At 39.3% G+C, this 16592-nt stretch overlaps 1 protein-coding gene across 4 annotated transcripts in view; it reads right to left on the bottom strand.

Annotated features, from left to right (window-relative positions):
• The window catches only part of ANKRD44 (ankyrin repeat domain 44), a gene marked incomplete at its 3' end in the record, with an annotated part of 76704 nt that overhangs the window by 39953 nt on the left and 20159 nt on the right, over positions 1-16592 (bottom strand). For all 4 annotated transcript variants that reach the window (XM_084289145.1, XM_084289143.1, XM_084289144.1 and 1 more), the window contains exons 6-12: positions 16291-16433; positions 14675-14887; positions 13502-13580; positions 9764-9878; positions 6137-6219; positions 4702-4765; positions 2257-2325 (exon numbers count right to left, since the gene is read on the bottom strand). In XM_084289145.1, coding sequence (XP_084145271.1) covers positions 2257-2325; positions 4702-4765; positions 6137-6219; positions 9764-9878; positions 13502-13580; positions 14675-14887; positions 16291-16433 — 766 coding nt within the window. The remainder of the gene's footprint in view (positions 1-2256; positions 2326-4701; positions 4766-6136; positions 6220-9763; positions 9879-13501; positions 13581-14674; positions 14888-16290; positions 16434-16592) is intronic.

The following is a 16592-nucleotide window of genomic DNA, read 5'->3' as shown; positions in this document are numbered from 1 at the left end:
TGTGCCTCCAGCTGGGAGGCAGAGAAGAGGAGGACATCCCTTGCAGCATCTTATTTAGTAGGGATGACTGCCCATGAGAAGAGAAATATATATAAGTATACATAAGTATATATAAGTATATTTTTATATATATATATATCTCACATATGTAAAACACAGCTATAGTTCTCACCACTTTATAACTCCAAAGTAAATCCCTCTCCCAATATCCCCAAAAAAGAAAACAAAACCTATGGTCTGGAGACACACAGTGTGTTTCTCCTGTCTCAAAAATATTCCCACATGGGAGCAGACTAAAATTTTTCAATCTCAAAGTACTTAAAGTAGACTTTTTAGGAAAAAACAATTGGAAATGAATCTGCCACACACTTTACAACAGGCAGGGCTGTACCAACTGAACAGAGCAACTGACCCAGGCTTTATTATCACCTCCCTTACAGTTGCCTTCTTTTTTTTTTTTTTTTCTGTTTATATAATAATAAACATATGAACTCTCTTTTAAGGCTGACTTTGCACAGCATTACTATGCTTTTATATTTTTTATTATGCACAGACAACGCTTTAAAAGCTTCTTTGTCCATCGGACGGAATTCAGTTTGGTTTCTCTGCAGTCTGATAATCCACCTGCTATGCAGCACTGCTCAACATGACTGGGGACATGTGTCTCAGTAGTTAAACACGCCTCTGCCAAGGCTCAGCTCCAGTTGTTCACTTTGACTAGCTTCAGCTGCTCAGAATTACCCCATGGAGGCAACCCCGCTCCAGACAATGAAACTACAGTCTGTACACAGCTCCAAAATCATCTTGGCATAGGCAGGCTGAGCAGCACCAGAGGTGGACTGCGACACAGACAGAGATGTGGGGGGATCCCATCACACTGACAAATTCCAAAGCCCAAGAAAAGATTCATTGTGCAGGAAAATTCAGCATGCCACATGCTCAGCACACCCACTTCAAAGCCTGAATGTCATTCAGAGAGAGCTCACATTGTCAGAACAACTTCCAGCAGGGCTGAATCTCACAAAGGCTCCCTCTGCTACAAAAAATCCTAACTGACTAATTTAAATTCATTTGTCCCCTAAAATCATCTACTTTCAATTTGGTGGAAGTTGTTTAAAAAAACAAAACAAAACAGAACAGAAGCAGAGTATAGTTCATTTTTGAACCTGGCTCATATAAATGGGACAGAAGAATATCTTAATTTTATTTATTTTTATTTTTTTTTACATATCTGACACTTCTACTGGGTATATATTGAAAGGATCTGAATAATAATGACTGCTGTCTCTCTACCAGGAAGTACCATCCACAGTGCCCGAGCCATGCTGGAACCTTTCAGCTGTAATTCATTTATTTTAGTATAATGACAAGGCCTGAAAAACAGGTACCCCAGCAGTATTTACAGAGAATTTCTGCGGTGTCTTAAGTTCAAACACAGTTACTGTCATCAAACAGTTAACTTGAATTCACCTTCCTCTCTGATCTAAAGCAACTGCAAATGCATGCATATCTATCATGATTTACAGCTTCAAAGAAGCAGGAAACCCCCATTCAGTGCTTAGGCACCTCACTGCCACAGCTGAGGGTGGATGATAATGTACCCATTACAGGGCTGTATGGCCACTGCAGTGCTGTATAAATATGTAATGGCACAATCTGCTATCACACAAAACACAATGTACCAAACCAAATGGTGCTATTAGGTTGGCTACAGCTCTTCCCCTGCTCTAATTCCACCCCTATGTTTTAGGGAACCTGCTTTGGAAAACATCTGCCTTGTCGAAAAATCACATGACAAAATGCTTGAGAGATTCTGCAGCAATCAAGGAGTGAAATCTCTGCATCCATTCCTGGCATAGCAACACTCATAGCAACACTTCATATGGAAGGGAAAAAAATTTAGGAAGCATGTCAAATAGCAGCAATCCTTCCCATCATAACAAGGGCGCTGTCTTGGGCACATCAGCACAAGAATTCAGGCAATAAGAAAAGCAATAAGGGAAAAAAATAATACACCTGTGATATTTTTTAAAACATAAAACTTGAGAGGGTGGGATGGCTTTTATGTATATAATGAAGTCTGCACCTGTATGGCATATAACTGCAGCAGCAGTTCTGTAGGGAAAGCCAAACTCCTACTTTATTTTACTGTCATTTTTCCTGGAACACACAATTTCCAGATGGAGGTGGTCTTTCTTCCTTGACTGCTAGATTCTTCTTTTATTTTTTTTTAAATTAACCTCATAATTTACTTACCTCCCACATTTGTCCTTCTTATTAAAATCTGCTCCACTGCTTTGCAAGAGTTTTATACATTCAACATTACTGAAAAGAGAAGTAAAAAATAATAATAAAGCATAAACAAAGCAGAAGCTTACATCTTGATTGCCTCCCCACCCCCAAACGGGAAAAAGTTACTCTACTATTGTACTATTTGCATTGCAATATCAGGGTACAGCCAACTACAACCTGAAATTCAATCACAGCAAACAGAAAGTGACTGTTTAAAAGTCAATTTCCTTTGTTTCTAGAAAACCTCAGACTTCTCTTCTGCAGAAGAAAAATAGATATTTTTTTCCAAAGAAAAAGCAGTAAATATGATCTGAATTCAGTGTGTTTGTAGATTTTCAAAGGGAGTTGTACTCTAATGCTTCCCACACTGAAATGCTATTTTATGAGAGAGCTTTTAAAGTTGTTGATTGCTTATAAAATGTCAGTCTAATAATGAAGAGGTGACATTTAACAAAATCCACCCCCTTCTAGAAAAGCATTCAACAGTAAGCACTGTGCTAAAATCTTGCTTACTTTAGTGAGATTCAATTACAAGAGTTACTTTTAGGTTCATTTTCATATAATTTGTTGACGATAGATTTAAGCACGTCTTTAAGTGCATTGCTGAATAAGAGGCATAAGTATTTAAAATGATTGTCATATTTAAATTGAATTTATATAAGTGGATGAGTTGGGCTCCATTGTGTGTTTTTTTTTTGTTTGTTTGTTTGTTTTTTACCTGTTCAAATAATTCAATACAGCTTCTTCATGTCATTTAAAGCCAGGTGATTTTTAATAGAAAACATAGCAGCTAAATTTTGATACATTTTGTAATTTAGGAGAATAAATGTACGACCCCAAGCCAGAAAGTGACGTAAAGAAGCATAGCACTTTCCAAGACTTCTTTATCATTAACAGGGGCAGTAAATCATTTCTGTTCACAACCAGATGAGCAGACCTTTGAAGTATGTTGTTTTCTACATACCCATACAACTCCCATTAGTGTAATGGGAGAAACAGGCATGTGTCAGGGGCAAAAAAAAAAATAAATGCTTTTTGCATAGCTCCAGCTCCAGGGAAAAAATGGCGGGATGCGGTATGTTGGCATATGTTCAGCCCTACTCTAAACTGCTAACTTCAAAACACTCACCACAACATACTAAAAATAAAAATACTTGTTAGTGATGACAACTGTAGTAAACCACTGGAAAAATATGACTATTTTCATAAACTACTTTTGCTTCTTATGAAGCCTCTCTTTCGTTCTCTTTTGGACTTCCAGGTTGTTTTTATTATTCTTTTGGAGTGCAGCCTTATTGAAGAGGTAGCATCTGAAGCGTACTATAATAATTTCAATCCAAGCAACAATCATACCTCCTCTATTAATAACAGGAGGCAAGTATCAACAAGAAAAATACCGTAAGAATTATAAAAACGGCATTCAGATCAATTTCATTAGGTGTCTGTAATTATGGGAATTTTGTGATATATCTATTTTGATTCACCAAGAAGAAAAGCAACTTCCTGAAAGATCACCCAGTATTCACCATGGATGACCATTTCTGCTTGCTAAAATCATAGAGAATGCAGACTGGGTTCTAGCCAAGGCTCCATTTCAGCTGTTTTCTGAGCCATAGTCCTCCAAAGAAGAGTCAAAACTCAATGCTTGCCAAATGTTTTATCCTTTTGCTAGGTTAACTTCACAGAGCTCCACTGACAATTATTTGGAAGCATTTAAACTAACTGGATGCTACATTTACAACATAAATTGAGGTATTTCAGTTTTAATTTGTTTTCATGTCATGCTCCCAGCACTCATCAGGAATGCATCATTCTGAAAGACTTTGGCTTTCTGATTTGGTGATTTTTGTGTTGTTGTTTTAGGAACTTCTGAACTTGTACCTGAAAATTGGAAGGGAGAGCTGCATTTGGACTCCAGGGTTGCTGCCTCAAGGACACTGTTGTGTTTTGAGGCAAGAATACAGTCCAGCGGAGGAGGCTGGGAATAACTGCCCTGCCAGCAGCATCCCAGGAGCCACAGCTCCTTCTCCTTCTTCTGCTTTGCTTTAGGAACTGACACTTTTCTGCTCACTACTGGCCCTCAGCAACTCTTATGGCAATAAACCGATCTGGGTGAGTACACAACACTCCAACCCGAAGCTGAAGCAGTCTTCACAGGGGCACAAAAAGGAAGGTTTACCCTACATCTGAAACTTGTGCTTCAGTCACAACCCAGCTGTCTGTTTTAGAGGAGTCCTTTCAGACCACCTCCTTTGCTTTGCAAGCAATGCGTGCATGAGAGCAGTGGCAAAATACAACCTCAAGTGACCAGAATTTGACATCTGTGGATTGCACAGACAAACTGGCTTGCACCAAATCTGCGACGAAAGCACAAAATAACTTGTAACAGCTACAGTCACAACTACTCACCCTCCTGCAGCGGCAGCGTGGAGGCACGTTCTTCCAAAACTATCAGGGGTGTCTATTTCAAAGCCTGCAGACAGCACGTGCTCATTACTAAACAAGGACACTATGCTATACTTTTGTCCTAGTTAAACCACAAGAAACATTGCAGAGACAGAAAAATCAGTTAGTTAGAAAAAACAGAACGCAAGCAACTACAGTCAGAAAGAGGTTGTCACGGAAACAGTGAGCCGCTGCTCCATTTTGGCAGCTCTATAAAAAGAGCTGTGAAGTCAACAAGAATTTAGTTCTGCATCCAGCTCTGCACCACATCCCTATTTAAAACCACATGACAGGCATTCAGGAGTTAGATACTTTTTGAGATAACTATGACAGCAGGACATGGAGACGGAAAACATGAAGAGATGAGAAAAGCTACAGAGTCAGCCTGAGCATGAAATAGGGTAATTTCTATTGTGTGTGGGTTTAGGTTTAGTTTTTTGAAAGAGGCTTCCAGGAGCATGCAGGGATTGTCATGAAGATGCAGAAGGCCAAACTACAAGCCTGTCAGTGGTCACCCAGAGCTTTCTTTCCCTTCCTGATCTGATGGTCAAGACCAACAGATACCTAGGTTTACGGTAATGTGGTAGGGAATTATCATTTTTCACACTTTTTTATACTTTAGGTGATTCAAGCTTATGGAAAAAAGTAGTTATAGGAGATTTTGTGTGTTGAGTAATGAAATACTTTTCTAGGAAAAAGAAATGATCCTTGTTAGTTTTTTTGTGTGTTTCTTGGTTGGTTTTTGTTTCTTTTTTTTTTTTTTTATTGGGTTTTTGTTTGTTTCTTTGTTTGTTTTTTAAACTCACAAAAACTCTTGCCTAGAAAAAAAATATTTAGGATTTTGCTTATTACTGCCTCTTTTGAAAAGGTTGTGTCAGCAGACTCCTGCTGCTTTTGCTTTGGGCTCTGGTAAGGATGCTGTGACTGCTCTCCATAAACTACACCTTCACTAATTTCCCCTCCTGCGTGTGCAGAACTTTGGCCAGCCTTTGGCCAAATTCAGAAACATACTTTAGCTGTAACTAAGGTACAGAAACAAATACCTGTGCAAGTGTGGGCTTAATAAGGAGATAATTTTGTCTATTACTTCTTTGAGGAGAGGGGAAAAAATGGTGTCTTGCATGCCTAAAATTTGGAAAAGCATCCTAAATTTTCTCCCTCTTCCAAGTGAATTAATATAAACTCTCTTTGCCTACCAGGAGAAAAGGGCTTTGGGCATGAACAATACAGGATGCAAGGAATTACCAGCATGCTGTTAGGAAAGCCATACACCACACCAGACAGCAGCACAGGAAGTATTTCATTTGAACAATTCACAACAATGGGTATAAAGGGGCTGTAAGCAGCACAGACGCACACTACTGAGCTCCACAGATGCCGCTTGCCTTGGTTTACTTACCCGATGACAACAATTTCCTGCAGCAGTCTGAGTGAGCATTCAGGGCTGCTAGGTGTAGAGGGAACATGTTGTGGATCCCACACCTGAAAGGCACAACAGCCTCATGAGATGAGGTCATGTAACAATACAGGTGGCGTACAAACACAGCACATGAAAAGGTCCTTCCGTGAAGGCAGCATGTTTGATCCTTTTTAAGGAAAATTCTTCCTGCCTTGATAATTTTATCTGTATTTCCTTACCATCCTTCTCAGGAGTTAAAAATATTCTGATACAGAAAAATCTTGGCATTATGCTTTGAACAGAATGTGGTAGGAAGGTTTCTAAAAACGGGAGATGAAAGCTAAGGTAAAGGAGAAAGCAAGGGAGGAGACACTGCTAAGAATCAATCTCCCAGCATGGGATGCACGTATTTCTGCATCAGCTAAACATACCACAGTGGCCATTCTGAGGGGTAAAAGTAAACACCAAAAGCTTTTTAGTATTATTTCTGAAATCCATTTTTACTGCAGTAAACGTCCCTTAGATAACTCTTGCTTGGGTTTTCAAAGCCTCCCATTCTTCCCTCTCCCCTGGGGATAGTATAACCAATGATTCTTTTTCACATTTTCCTTTAGGGTGCCATGACACTTAGGGTTTTCCTCCCACATTCTAATAACTAATCATCTAATCCTGTTTGCTCCAGCTACTGTCATCACATGCTCTTTCACCCCCCCCCCCCAATACATAACCCTCCTTTTCAACTACACTATAAACTCCTCTGAGCAGACATACTGGGTTACAAAAACAAAACAAAAAAGTAGACACCTATCTTTATGCTAAATCTGTATCAGGCAACCACATAGTTCTTAAACAAGCCGAACACTCAGCAGCTTTTATTAACATCAGCAAATCGTCCCAGTTCAGACCCTAACCATGCCACATGCTTTAGAAGACTTCTGGGTTTGGATATCTTGGCTTCTGTCATTGAGCACTGATTTGCGATTACCATCTTGTTATTCTAGAAATACCATTTAGCAGTCCTCCAAGTGCATATAAACACAGAGCCCGTGTAACCAACTATCTCAACAAGATTATTATCTCCTGACTGCTCCAGCCAATATGTTTTTGAAAAATGACAAACTCTTGAACAACAGCAGATGGATTCTTCTCTGTAAAACAACTGACAGATGAATGAGAGTGATCACCTCATGGAAGAGGATTTTAGATCCAGAACAAAGACAAAGGAACTTTTTTTTTTTCCTGCAAGATTCACCATAAATCATAATTGTTTATCATGCTTTAGACAAATAAGTGGTTGGATATTTATAAGCTTATCTTATTCTCTTCAAAATTTTATACATGTGCATTTAACAAATTTGGGGTTGCATTAAACAACCTCATTCCTTCCAGAATCCACAGGCCCATCCTTCCTCTTTCTTCACATTACATTTGTCTTCCTTGCTGCTTCACTACATTAAAGAGTGACCTGAGGTGCTGCACAAATATTCTTTTGCCAGCACCGTTTTCTACATGATGGATTAAATCTCTTAAAAGACGATCTGTCAGTCTGTTCTTTAAAAGAAAGCAGCACAAGCTTCATCAAGCTGCTGCATCTGTATAAGCAGGTTGCATTTTTTTAGCTGTGGACTCATTTATTTAAGCAAACATTGGATATTCCATATTAACATTGCTTCTACACCCATTTCCCTCCATCTCCTCCTCCATCTAGCTATCTCAAGCAATATTTTTCTTCTTTTAGGTCCAGATTTCCACCCAGCACATGTTTTGGCTAGTTTCCATCAAAATACACTCTGCACATCTGCTAGCCAGTCACACTTCTACAACACTGTTCACACGGGTTCCTCCCATCACTTACACACTCTCTGCTTAAAATGCAGTTGCCTCAAAGACTGACTGAGCTGTTTGCAGTTGTTGCTAACACGTTGAATTCTCTCTTTCAAAACCAGTTTGGGGAGCTCAGCCAGAGCTATTCACACGCAATACATATAAAAGCCCATTTCCAGTGTTTCAACGCTCCTCACTCCTCTTGTTGAGCACAACAGCATCACTTGGGTCTGCCTGGTATCTCTGGTTATTGAACTTCACTTATTTCTGGTGCTGGTAGATGTAATTTATTTGATCAATATTCAAGTCACCCAAGTGCAAAATAGAAATTTCTAACTGGATGACCTTGAGTCCAAGAGGGGCTATCCCGTAGCACCTCATTTTACCCTGAAGCTTCAAAAAAACAGACAGACTAGTACTGTCAAAAGAGCTAGCAAAAATGCACATCTATTTAGACACCAAGATCTTCACATTGGCTATGTTAACAGAATCCAGCAACATTAGCTGAAGCCTGTGGAAATTCATTACCCATGACAACTGAAGATCTGTTCCAGCTTTTGAGATTGCATGGTGACGGTCATATTTGATATATGAACGTAGGCAAAAGTGTCACTTCCTTTAACATGCTCAAGCAAGCAAACAGAAAGAGCTGCAAGTATTTTCAAAACTAAAACCAGCACAATTACATCTGCAATCAGGTTTTTCTAAGAAGGTAAGTCAAGAGGAGTCATTCATTTCTACAGTGCATTCTAGGTGGAAGACTCTTAAATTTTATTTTGGAGATGTGCAGCTAATAGCTGAAAACATATCTATGTAATCAGAATCTGCTAAAAACACCCAGTATAGGCATCTCTCATGGCATGATATTACTCTGTTTTTAAACCCCTTTGTTTACCTTCAGGTTTGCTGTTTTCTTTTTGATGGACTACAAGAACCTGAACATAAATTATGAATACTCAACTCTTAAAAATCAAGCACCTCCCAATGTTTGGGACTATAATAACTGTCTGTTGTGGGTGCAGTCTTGACACAAGTACAAGAGAGAAAAAAAAAGAAGAAAAAAAGAAGAGAAAAAGGAAAAAAAAATAGCTGAACTGAAGCAGAAAACACTAACAACATTTAGAAATTTGTGTCCAATTTCAAGTCATTACCCCTCTATTCAAAAAAGCCCCACGAATCAAATAAAATCAGTTCTATTATTTCAGCCATCTGGCTATCAGAAACCATGCAAAATCAAGGCAAGCTCTACAGTTATACTGAGATCAGGCTTAGTAACATCTGCTTTGCAATACTGCAATTCTATTGATTATCCTATGGCATATCAAAAGTTATGAAATAACAGAATAGTCATGGTGTAGGCTAAATTAGATTAACTTAAATTCTAGGGAATATGCTTACAGTTCCCTTTGGAAAAAAAACTCAAGTGCCTTCAATGATGTTTCCTATACAAACTCTTTGCTACGTTCCTGCTGGAATACCTGTGATCAAGATACACTTTATACACTTTATACATACATACTTCATGTACGTTTTATGTCCATGTGCCACATCAAAGCTTCAGGAAAAAGCAGTACTGGCACTACCTGAAACCACATAACTGTGCACAATAAGAGCTTAGCAGGGCTTCCTTCCCTTCCACCTGCACCACCATTCATACTTCAGTCCCTTGTCACCCATTGAAGTGTAGTACAAATACGTTTATCCATTTTAGCCTCCATACTTCAGGAACTGAGGAGTAACTGTGGTTCCTGGCACTGGACATAACACTCAACCTTTGGAAGCAGCTCCATCTCAGCCACCTACTTGGCAGTATCAGCTCCACTGGTTATGAGGGTGTTAATCAAAAGCTCATGTCCATATCTTGCAGCCACGTGCAGAGGAGTGTTACCGTCCTTATCAACACAGTCGATTTCCCCTCCTGCAAAAGACATTTTCATACAGTTTAACACCAAAAGATTAAGTGTGGACTAGAGACCACAAACGATATTTCTCCCTAGTGAATGAAGCGTAACCAGGCGACTGAACTTCATAGACCAAGAACTGGCACATGTGGCCCAGGCAGCCACTGGCACTGCACGTGGTCTGCCTGAAGTGCTTTCACCTCCCTAACTTCAGTGGCGGGGAACAGACAGGTGCATGGGATGACATACAATGGGCAAAGAACGTGATTCAGACTTGCTGCTCACCTAAAGGTACAAACGCATGCCTCCTATTAAAGTAAAAGAATAAACTGCTGAAATTGCATCGTGATTTGTTAACACATTGCCACTGAACCTTACCTATAAGGCGTCAATGTTAAACAGATCATTTAAAAAGACCAAAAGGAACACATTGCAAACTACAATTATTTTGTGTGCCTTTTCTGTGTCTTACAACAAAAATAGACTGCTCTGTGTTTAACAGGGGCTGAGAGCAGCTGACAGGGAACAGCACAATCACCTTTTCCTTAGTACATCTGCTCAGCTCTACCTAGCAGAACATCAGCCCCCATCCTGAGGTGGAGGCTGCATTTGTCCTGTTGTGTTTAAGAACTCATGGATTTCTCCATGGGATACAAAAGGGTAAGAAGGGACTTCAGGAGGTCTAGTCAGCAGTTCAGGTTATTCTTTGTGATCTTGCTGACCAACATCTGCCTAACCAACCTGTGAGACCTCCGCAGACTGACACTCCACAGAACTCCGCACAACCTGTTTCAACATTTTCTTGCCCTATATTTAATCATCAGAAATTACTACACAGGGCTTAAACAGAACATTTCCTGTTGCAGTTTAAGCCTGTCATCTCGTGTTTTATCTCTTCTCTACTGCAGCTTTTGGCCCATGCAAAGATTCCTATCAAGTCCTTGTTTTCCTCTTTGGACCAAGCAACCCTCATTTTTTCAGTCTCTCCTTGCAGATCAGGTTTGCTGCACTCCAACCATTCTCATCCTTCCCCCAGTTTTCTACAGCTGGCCCACATCCTTCTGGAAGGAAAATGTCAAAAGCCAAAAACCGTACTACTGCTGATGCCTACCAATTCTGAGCTGAGCAAAGGATTAATCACTTTATGCCTTCTGGCTGTGCTATATATCTATATACTCCTGTATGTTGCACATTTTTTGTTGGTGGTGGTGGTGGTTTTTTTTATACTCTCTCTGTCTCTTTTTTTTTTTTTTTTTAAGCTGGCAACACCAAGACATTGTTGACTTGACTTGTGTTCAGCTTCTGATCCACTATAAACCCCAGATCAGTTCTTGAGGAAATGCCACTCACCTGGCTGCTGCCATTCTGTATTTGTGTAACTGATACTCCTGCCTGTATGTGTTATCTCTCCTTTGCTTCACTTGCATTATAACTTCTTCCTCCAGCTGTACAGGATCATTTTCAATTCTCACTCCACCTTCTGCCAAACTAAAAGTCTCTCCCAACTTCATGCTTTCTCCAAACACTAAAAGCACATTTTCTATTCCACCATTCAAGCTGATAATGAAAATACCAAATAGTACTAGACACTGGAGAGAAACTCAAAATTCTCTTCATTACACTTTACATTTATTATTAATGTCTTAGTTTTTCAACCAGTTACACACCCACACAGTAATATTTTCATCTAGACTATACTCCACTTGTTTGCTGTGATAATACTTCAGGAAAGTATTTAAAAGTCTTGCTAAAATGAGGATACGGTAATATTTACTGCATTTCCACCACACACAGGAGATAACAGGCCATAGAAAAAAAGAAAAAAAGTCCTACTAAAGAACTATACAAAATTTTCTAATTGTAAATAAAGTTCAGTGAAATGCCATAACAGATTCCTTCCCTGGGCTGGAGTCTCCATCCATAGAGGGAGGTCTCCATGATCATTACCTGCCCACAGAAAAGTCAGAGGACTGTGCTATATTCACAAAGCCCATTGCCCTCCTGTAGAAGAGAACTATGTTTCAGCATACTTCACTCTTGTGGAAGCTATAGCAGATATTGCCTACGCCCTCCTTAAGTACTCAAAAAGTCTGTTTATTCATTCCTTTCAGAATTTTTGGCTGACATATATAAAGTTTTCCAGCTTCCCTTTTTGCCCGTTTTTAAGGATGGGTATCATGCTTGCAATTTTATAATTTTAAGGTAAGCCAACTTCCTCCAAAACTCCTCAGAAACAGCAGCCAGAAATTGAGATGTTTTTACCCAGTTCACTAAGTACTATAGGATAAAGTTGCATTTGTTTAAATCATTGACATTTCTCTCTTCCACAATATCCCATGGCAACAAGGCATAGATTCACTCGCAATCAGACGTGCGTACAAAACTAAAATTAGAGGGGCGACGAACAAAGAAAGAAAATCAAAAACAAAGTAACTTGAAGAAGAGTAGAGCGGCTGAAGGACAGATGAAGAACTGCCAATCTTTTCACACACAGATCCAACACAAAGCAAACAACCATTAAGTCAGAGAGCATCTTTCACTAAACAACACTAAACTGCATTTTCTTTCAGCTTGCCCAAACTCATTTTTTTATTACTATTTTATTTATCCAGGAATAGATACGGCAGTAAGTTGTATGACAACCTGAAGGAAGCATGACCTACTGAAGGCTTCTGTTTAAAACACAGTCTTCTGTACACGTAAGCACCCTTGCATTTACAGCCTAACTTTTCAGACTTCTTAAACATCTCACACAGAGTATCTCTATCAAGGGATACAGCAGTTAGATTAGGTTCCAAGTTTGGAATTGTAGTGAAGAGAAGAGAGAAGAGAGAAGAGAGAAGAGAGAAGAGAGAAGAGAGAAGAGAGAAGAGAGAAGAGAGAAGAGAGAAGAAACAGAAAACCCAGACTGTCCTGTCTAGTATAACAGCCAAAGCTAGGAAGCATAAGTAAACAATCAGTACTAGCCACCTCTGTCAGTCAGAAACAGGTCTCTGCCAGATCTCCAACAATAATATGTTATATGCTTGGACAAAAGAGATACTTAATGAATTTGACAGGTAATCCAGAATCCTGAAATCTGTTCCTGGCTATGCTAGAAAAAACAGGGTGGCGCTGGTCCACCCTCCAGAATATTTATTCATCGCTTAGTGAATAAATAAGTGTTCACACAGTGAAGACAGGAGCAAGATACAGAACTAAAGGAGGTGAGGGAAGTACAGCTGCTGAGTGATAGGACAGAGAAAATGGTGTGAACTCTATGAACACCACAGCTCCCAGGGGAGGACAGTTAGAAACTTTTACTTTTCTTACTCTTTAAAGCATTTTGGAAAGTTTGTTATGCCTTTCTGTCATCAGACAGAATGCTACAACTTTGAACTCTTGTTTTCAGGTTAAGAATCACAACAGATCAGCTGGACCACTGTCAGCTGGAGGAACACGGAATTTTGTTAAGAAGCAAAATCTTCACTTGTTATGACACTGTGGAATGAGAGATGTCGATACAGCTCCAAGTCAGAATTTGACAGAGAGTTGAACACCTCTCAGAACAGTCCTTTGGCATTCTGGGTCAGAACTGAAAACTGCAACCTCTAAAATGCCTACACTTTTGGAGAGGTATTGAACAGGCACCAAAACTCACCATTCTGAATGAGGGTCTGTGACCGCGTGAACCTCCCATGGACAGCTGTCATGTGCAGTGGGCTCTTCCCATCTTTACTCTAACAGACAAAATGTAAAAACAATCATTCAGCATGTAAAGTAGGGGTAACAACTTGAAGTTTCTCAGCTCAACATCGTACAGCTTTTCTTCAGATAAAACCTCCACTGACTTCTGAAGACTATAGGACTGAATCTGTATGTGATGAAAAAGTATAAGCATATAAGTAAAACAGTTCTGCAGCAATAAGCAGAAATGGGCTGAGGTACAATTAGAAAACAGGGAAGACACATGCAAGGAAAGGTACAATGAGTCGAGATAAATGTTTTGGAATTTAGAGAAAACAAAACGAGCTTGGCAAAGCTGAGGAGCTGAGAAAATAACAGGGGAAGGTACCTGCGTCACTACTCACATTTATTGGCATAGGAGTTTCACATTTATTGCTGAGCACAATTCCTAATTTCATTTCAATAATTCTGAGTTTAAATAGTGCACTGACTGTCCGCTCATCTCAAGGGACCTGACAGAGGTGTTAAATGCTAGAAGACCAGTTTTACAGATGAGAAACTAGAATATACACAGTTTAAAGTAGCCATAGTCTTATAGGAACTCAGAGATTTTAGTTTTCTAGCAAGTCCCTTTGAGGTTCACCAAGATGTATCACTTGCTCTTTTATCAAGAGAATTCAGATAACCTAAGCAGAATCATGCTTTTTAAACTCAGGCCTCTAAAATATGTAACAAATATTCTCAAGGTCTTACTTCCCCGGGAAAGTCAAAAGAAACTTGTTAGAAACAGGTTTAATGAAACCCATATTGCAGGTGGAGGGAAAACACCAGAAAGGAATAGTTCCTGGACATACCACCATTGCCTCTGTCAACAGTTTCACAGAGCTTCAGGGACTAAATTCTACTAGTGGTTTATGAGAAGTGGCTGGCCCAGAGTTTAAGGCTGCCATTACATTTATCAAGGCACTGAGAGCTCCTCTGCTGGAAGTTAACCTCATTCAAACAGCTTAATGATTAGCATTCTGAGCATCACTCTACTTCTATCAAGGATTTAAAGCCTTGCTGTACTTGTTACTACAGTTCACAACCTCCTAATGTAAGGAAAACAGGATAAAGCAAAATCAAAGAGCTGAAATGCAAGTTTTACCTGAATGTTAACATCTGCCCCATTATTCACTAGCAGTTCAAGACACAGTGCTCCATGAGTGGAGGCAGCAGCAAAATGCAAGGGAGTGAATCCGTTATTATTAGGCTGATTTACATTAGCACCATAGTCAATCAGCTCATTAACAACAGAATCCTGACCATTGTAACAGGCAATGTGAAGTGCAGTATTTCCATAAATGTTCATTTCATCAATCTAAGACAAAAAGACACAGAAATACAGACATCAGCTTATTGTTTTACATAACGCATCACATTCTGCAAACGGAAATAGCTGGAGGCTTAAACTACCATAGGGCATATTTCTCACCAACAAATTTCATTGATAAAAATACGCTCCCAGAGAGCTTAATTTAAAATGCTTTACCTTCGTTATCATTAATGTCTTATCCTACTGGCAATTTCTAAAAGCCAGCCTGAAGCTTAAAGCTGATAGCAGGACTATGTAACGATGATGATGATAAAAGTCCTAATGACTGGAAAGCTTTTATATGTAAGTGAGAAAGTAGGATAAAGAAAAAGCTCAGAAACTTAAAAAAAAAAAAAAAAATACCCAAAAACACCTTCTATTGAGTTTTTGTGAGTAGAATCAGGTTTAAGATCTCTTTCCAGAGATTCCTTTTGGGAAGGGAGTGAAAGTGTCATAGTGAAGGGAAGGAGAAATTGCACAGCCATTTACACTTCAATAAGAAACTGCTTTCAGCAGCTCAGCATTACGAAGATGTAATTAAGATTACATTACTTCTTGATGACTGGCTTGGAATTCAAGCACTGTTCTGTAAAATATGGCAAGACAGGTTGCACAAAAGACTCATGGATGCTGTGAATACCCTTCCACAAAATACAGGCATCTCAAAGCTCATATCTCCAGTGACAAAAAATATGGAAGTTGAAGGTAATTATTTGCATGGTATTGCTGATAACAGGAACACCTATTCCCCTTCAACTTCACAGTCAACAGCCTGTAAAAACAGAGTTCTGACACCTTTTTGGTAGGTCAAGTCAGCTGGCTATAAAGCTGATAAATGCAATGTCTTTATTTGTTATCTTTAATCAACCAGCACAGACTCTTCTGGTCATTTCACTGTTGCTTTAGACCACTGAGTTGGCAATATTAGACTAAGAGAAGTCTGTGCCCTGAAATAAAGACCTTTTCTGGAATGAAAGTGATCTTTTTCCTTCCCTCCATCAGCTAGACAGGAAATGCACATCCTAAACTTACACAGCCTAAACTGCTGTTTTGGAAAGTACTCCATGTATGTGTTGTGAACAACTTCATCATATCAAAGGGAATGCCAAGCCAAGGGAGACTTAATTACTCCATCTTTCTCTACAGGAACAACATATACTTCCTGATTTTTTTTTTTTTTTTCCTTCAGCAAGGTAGCCAGGAGTTTACTGTCCATACCACACATTTTATCTTCCAGAATGTTTTCTGGTTCCTACACCAATAAACTATACATAGCACCAGGTGCTTTTCATGGTCCAAAAAACAGGAACAATTTTCTTTAGAAATTCTGCTGATGTAGCAGCATCTATAAGAAAGAGGAAAAGGGTATCTCCAAATATGGAAGTCATGAGGAGCACATTACCACATACCTCTACCCCCAGGTTAAGGAGGTGTTTCACAACATTAATCTGCCCATTGGATGCAGCTGCATGAAGTGGGGTGTAACCCTTCTTGTCTTTACAAGTCACCTCTGCACCATGATTAATCAGTAAGGCAACAACTTCCAGGTGACCTTCAAAAAAATGAAAAAGAGTTTTAACAGGTATACCAGCCTCACTATCCACAAATTACTTCTTTTTTGCCAATGCACGGGCCCTTTCACTGATGTTTCACACTGTTCCCAGAGTTTTACAAAGAAAAAAAAAAAAAAAACACTTTCATAATATTCTTA

This window comes from Netta rufina (genome assembly GCF_964035555.1).
Source record: "Netta rufina genome assembly, chromosome: 6".
NCBI classification, from domain to species: domain Eukaryota; kingdom Metazoa; phylum Chordata; class Aves; order Anseriformes; family Anatidae; genus Netta; species Netta rufina.
This window is presented reverse-complemented; position numbering and strand designations above follow the sequence as displayed.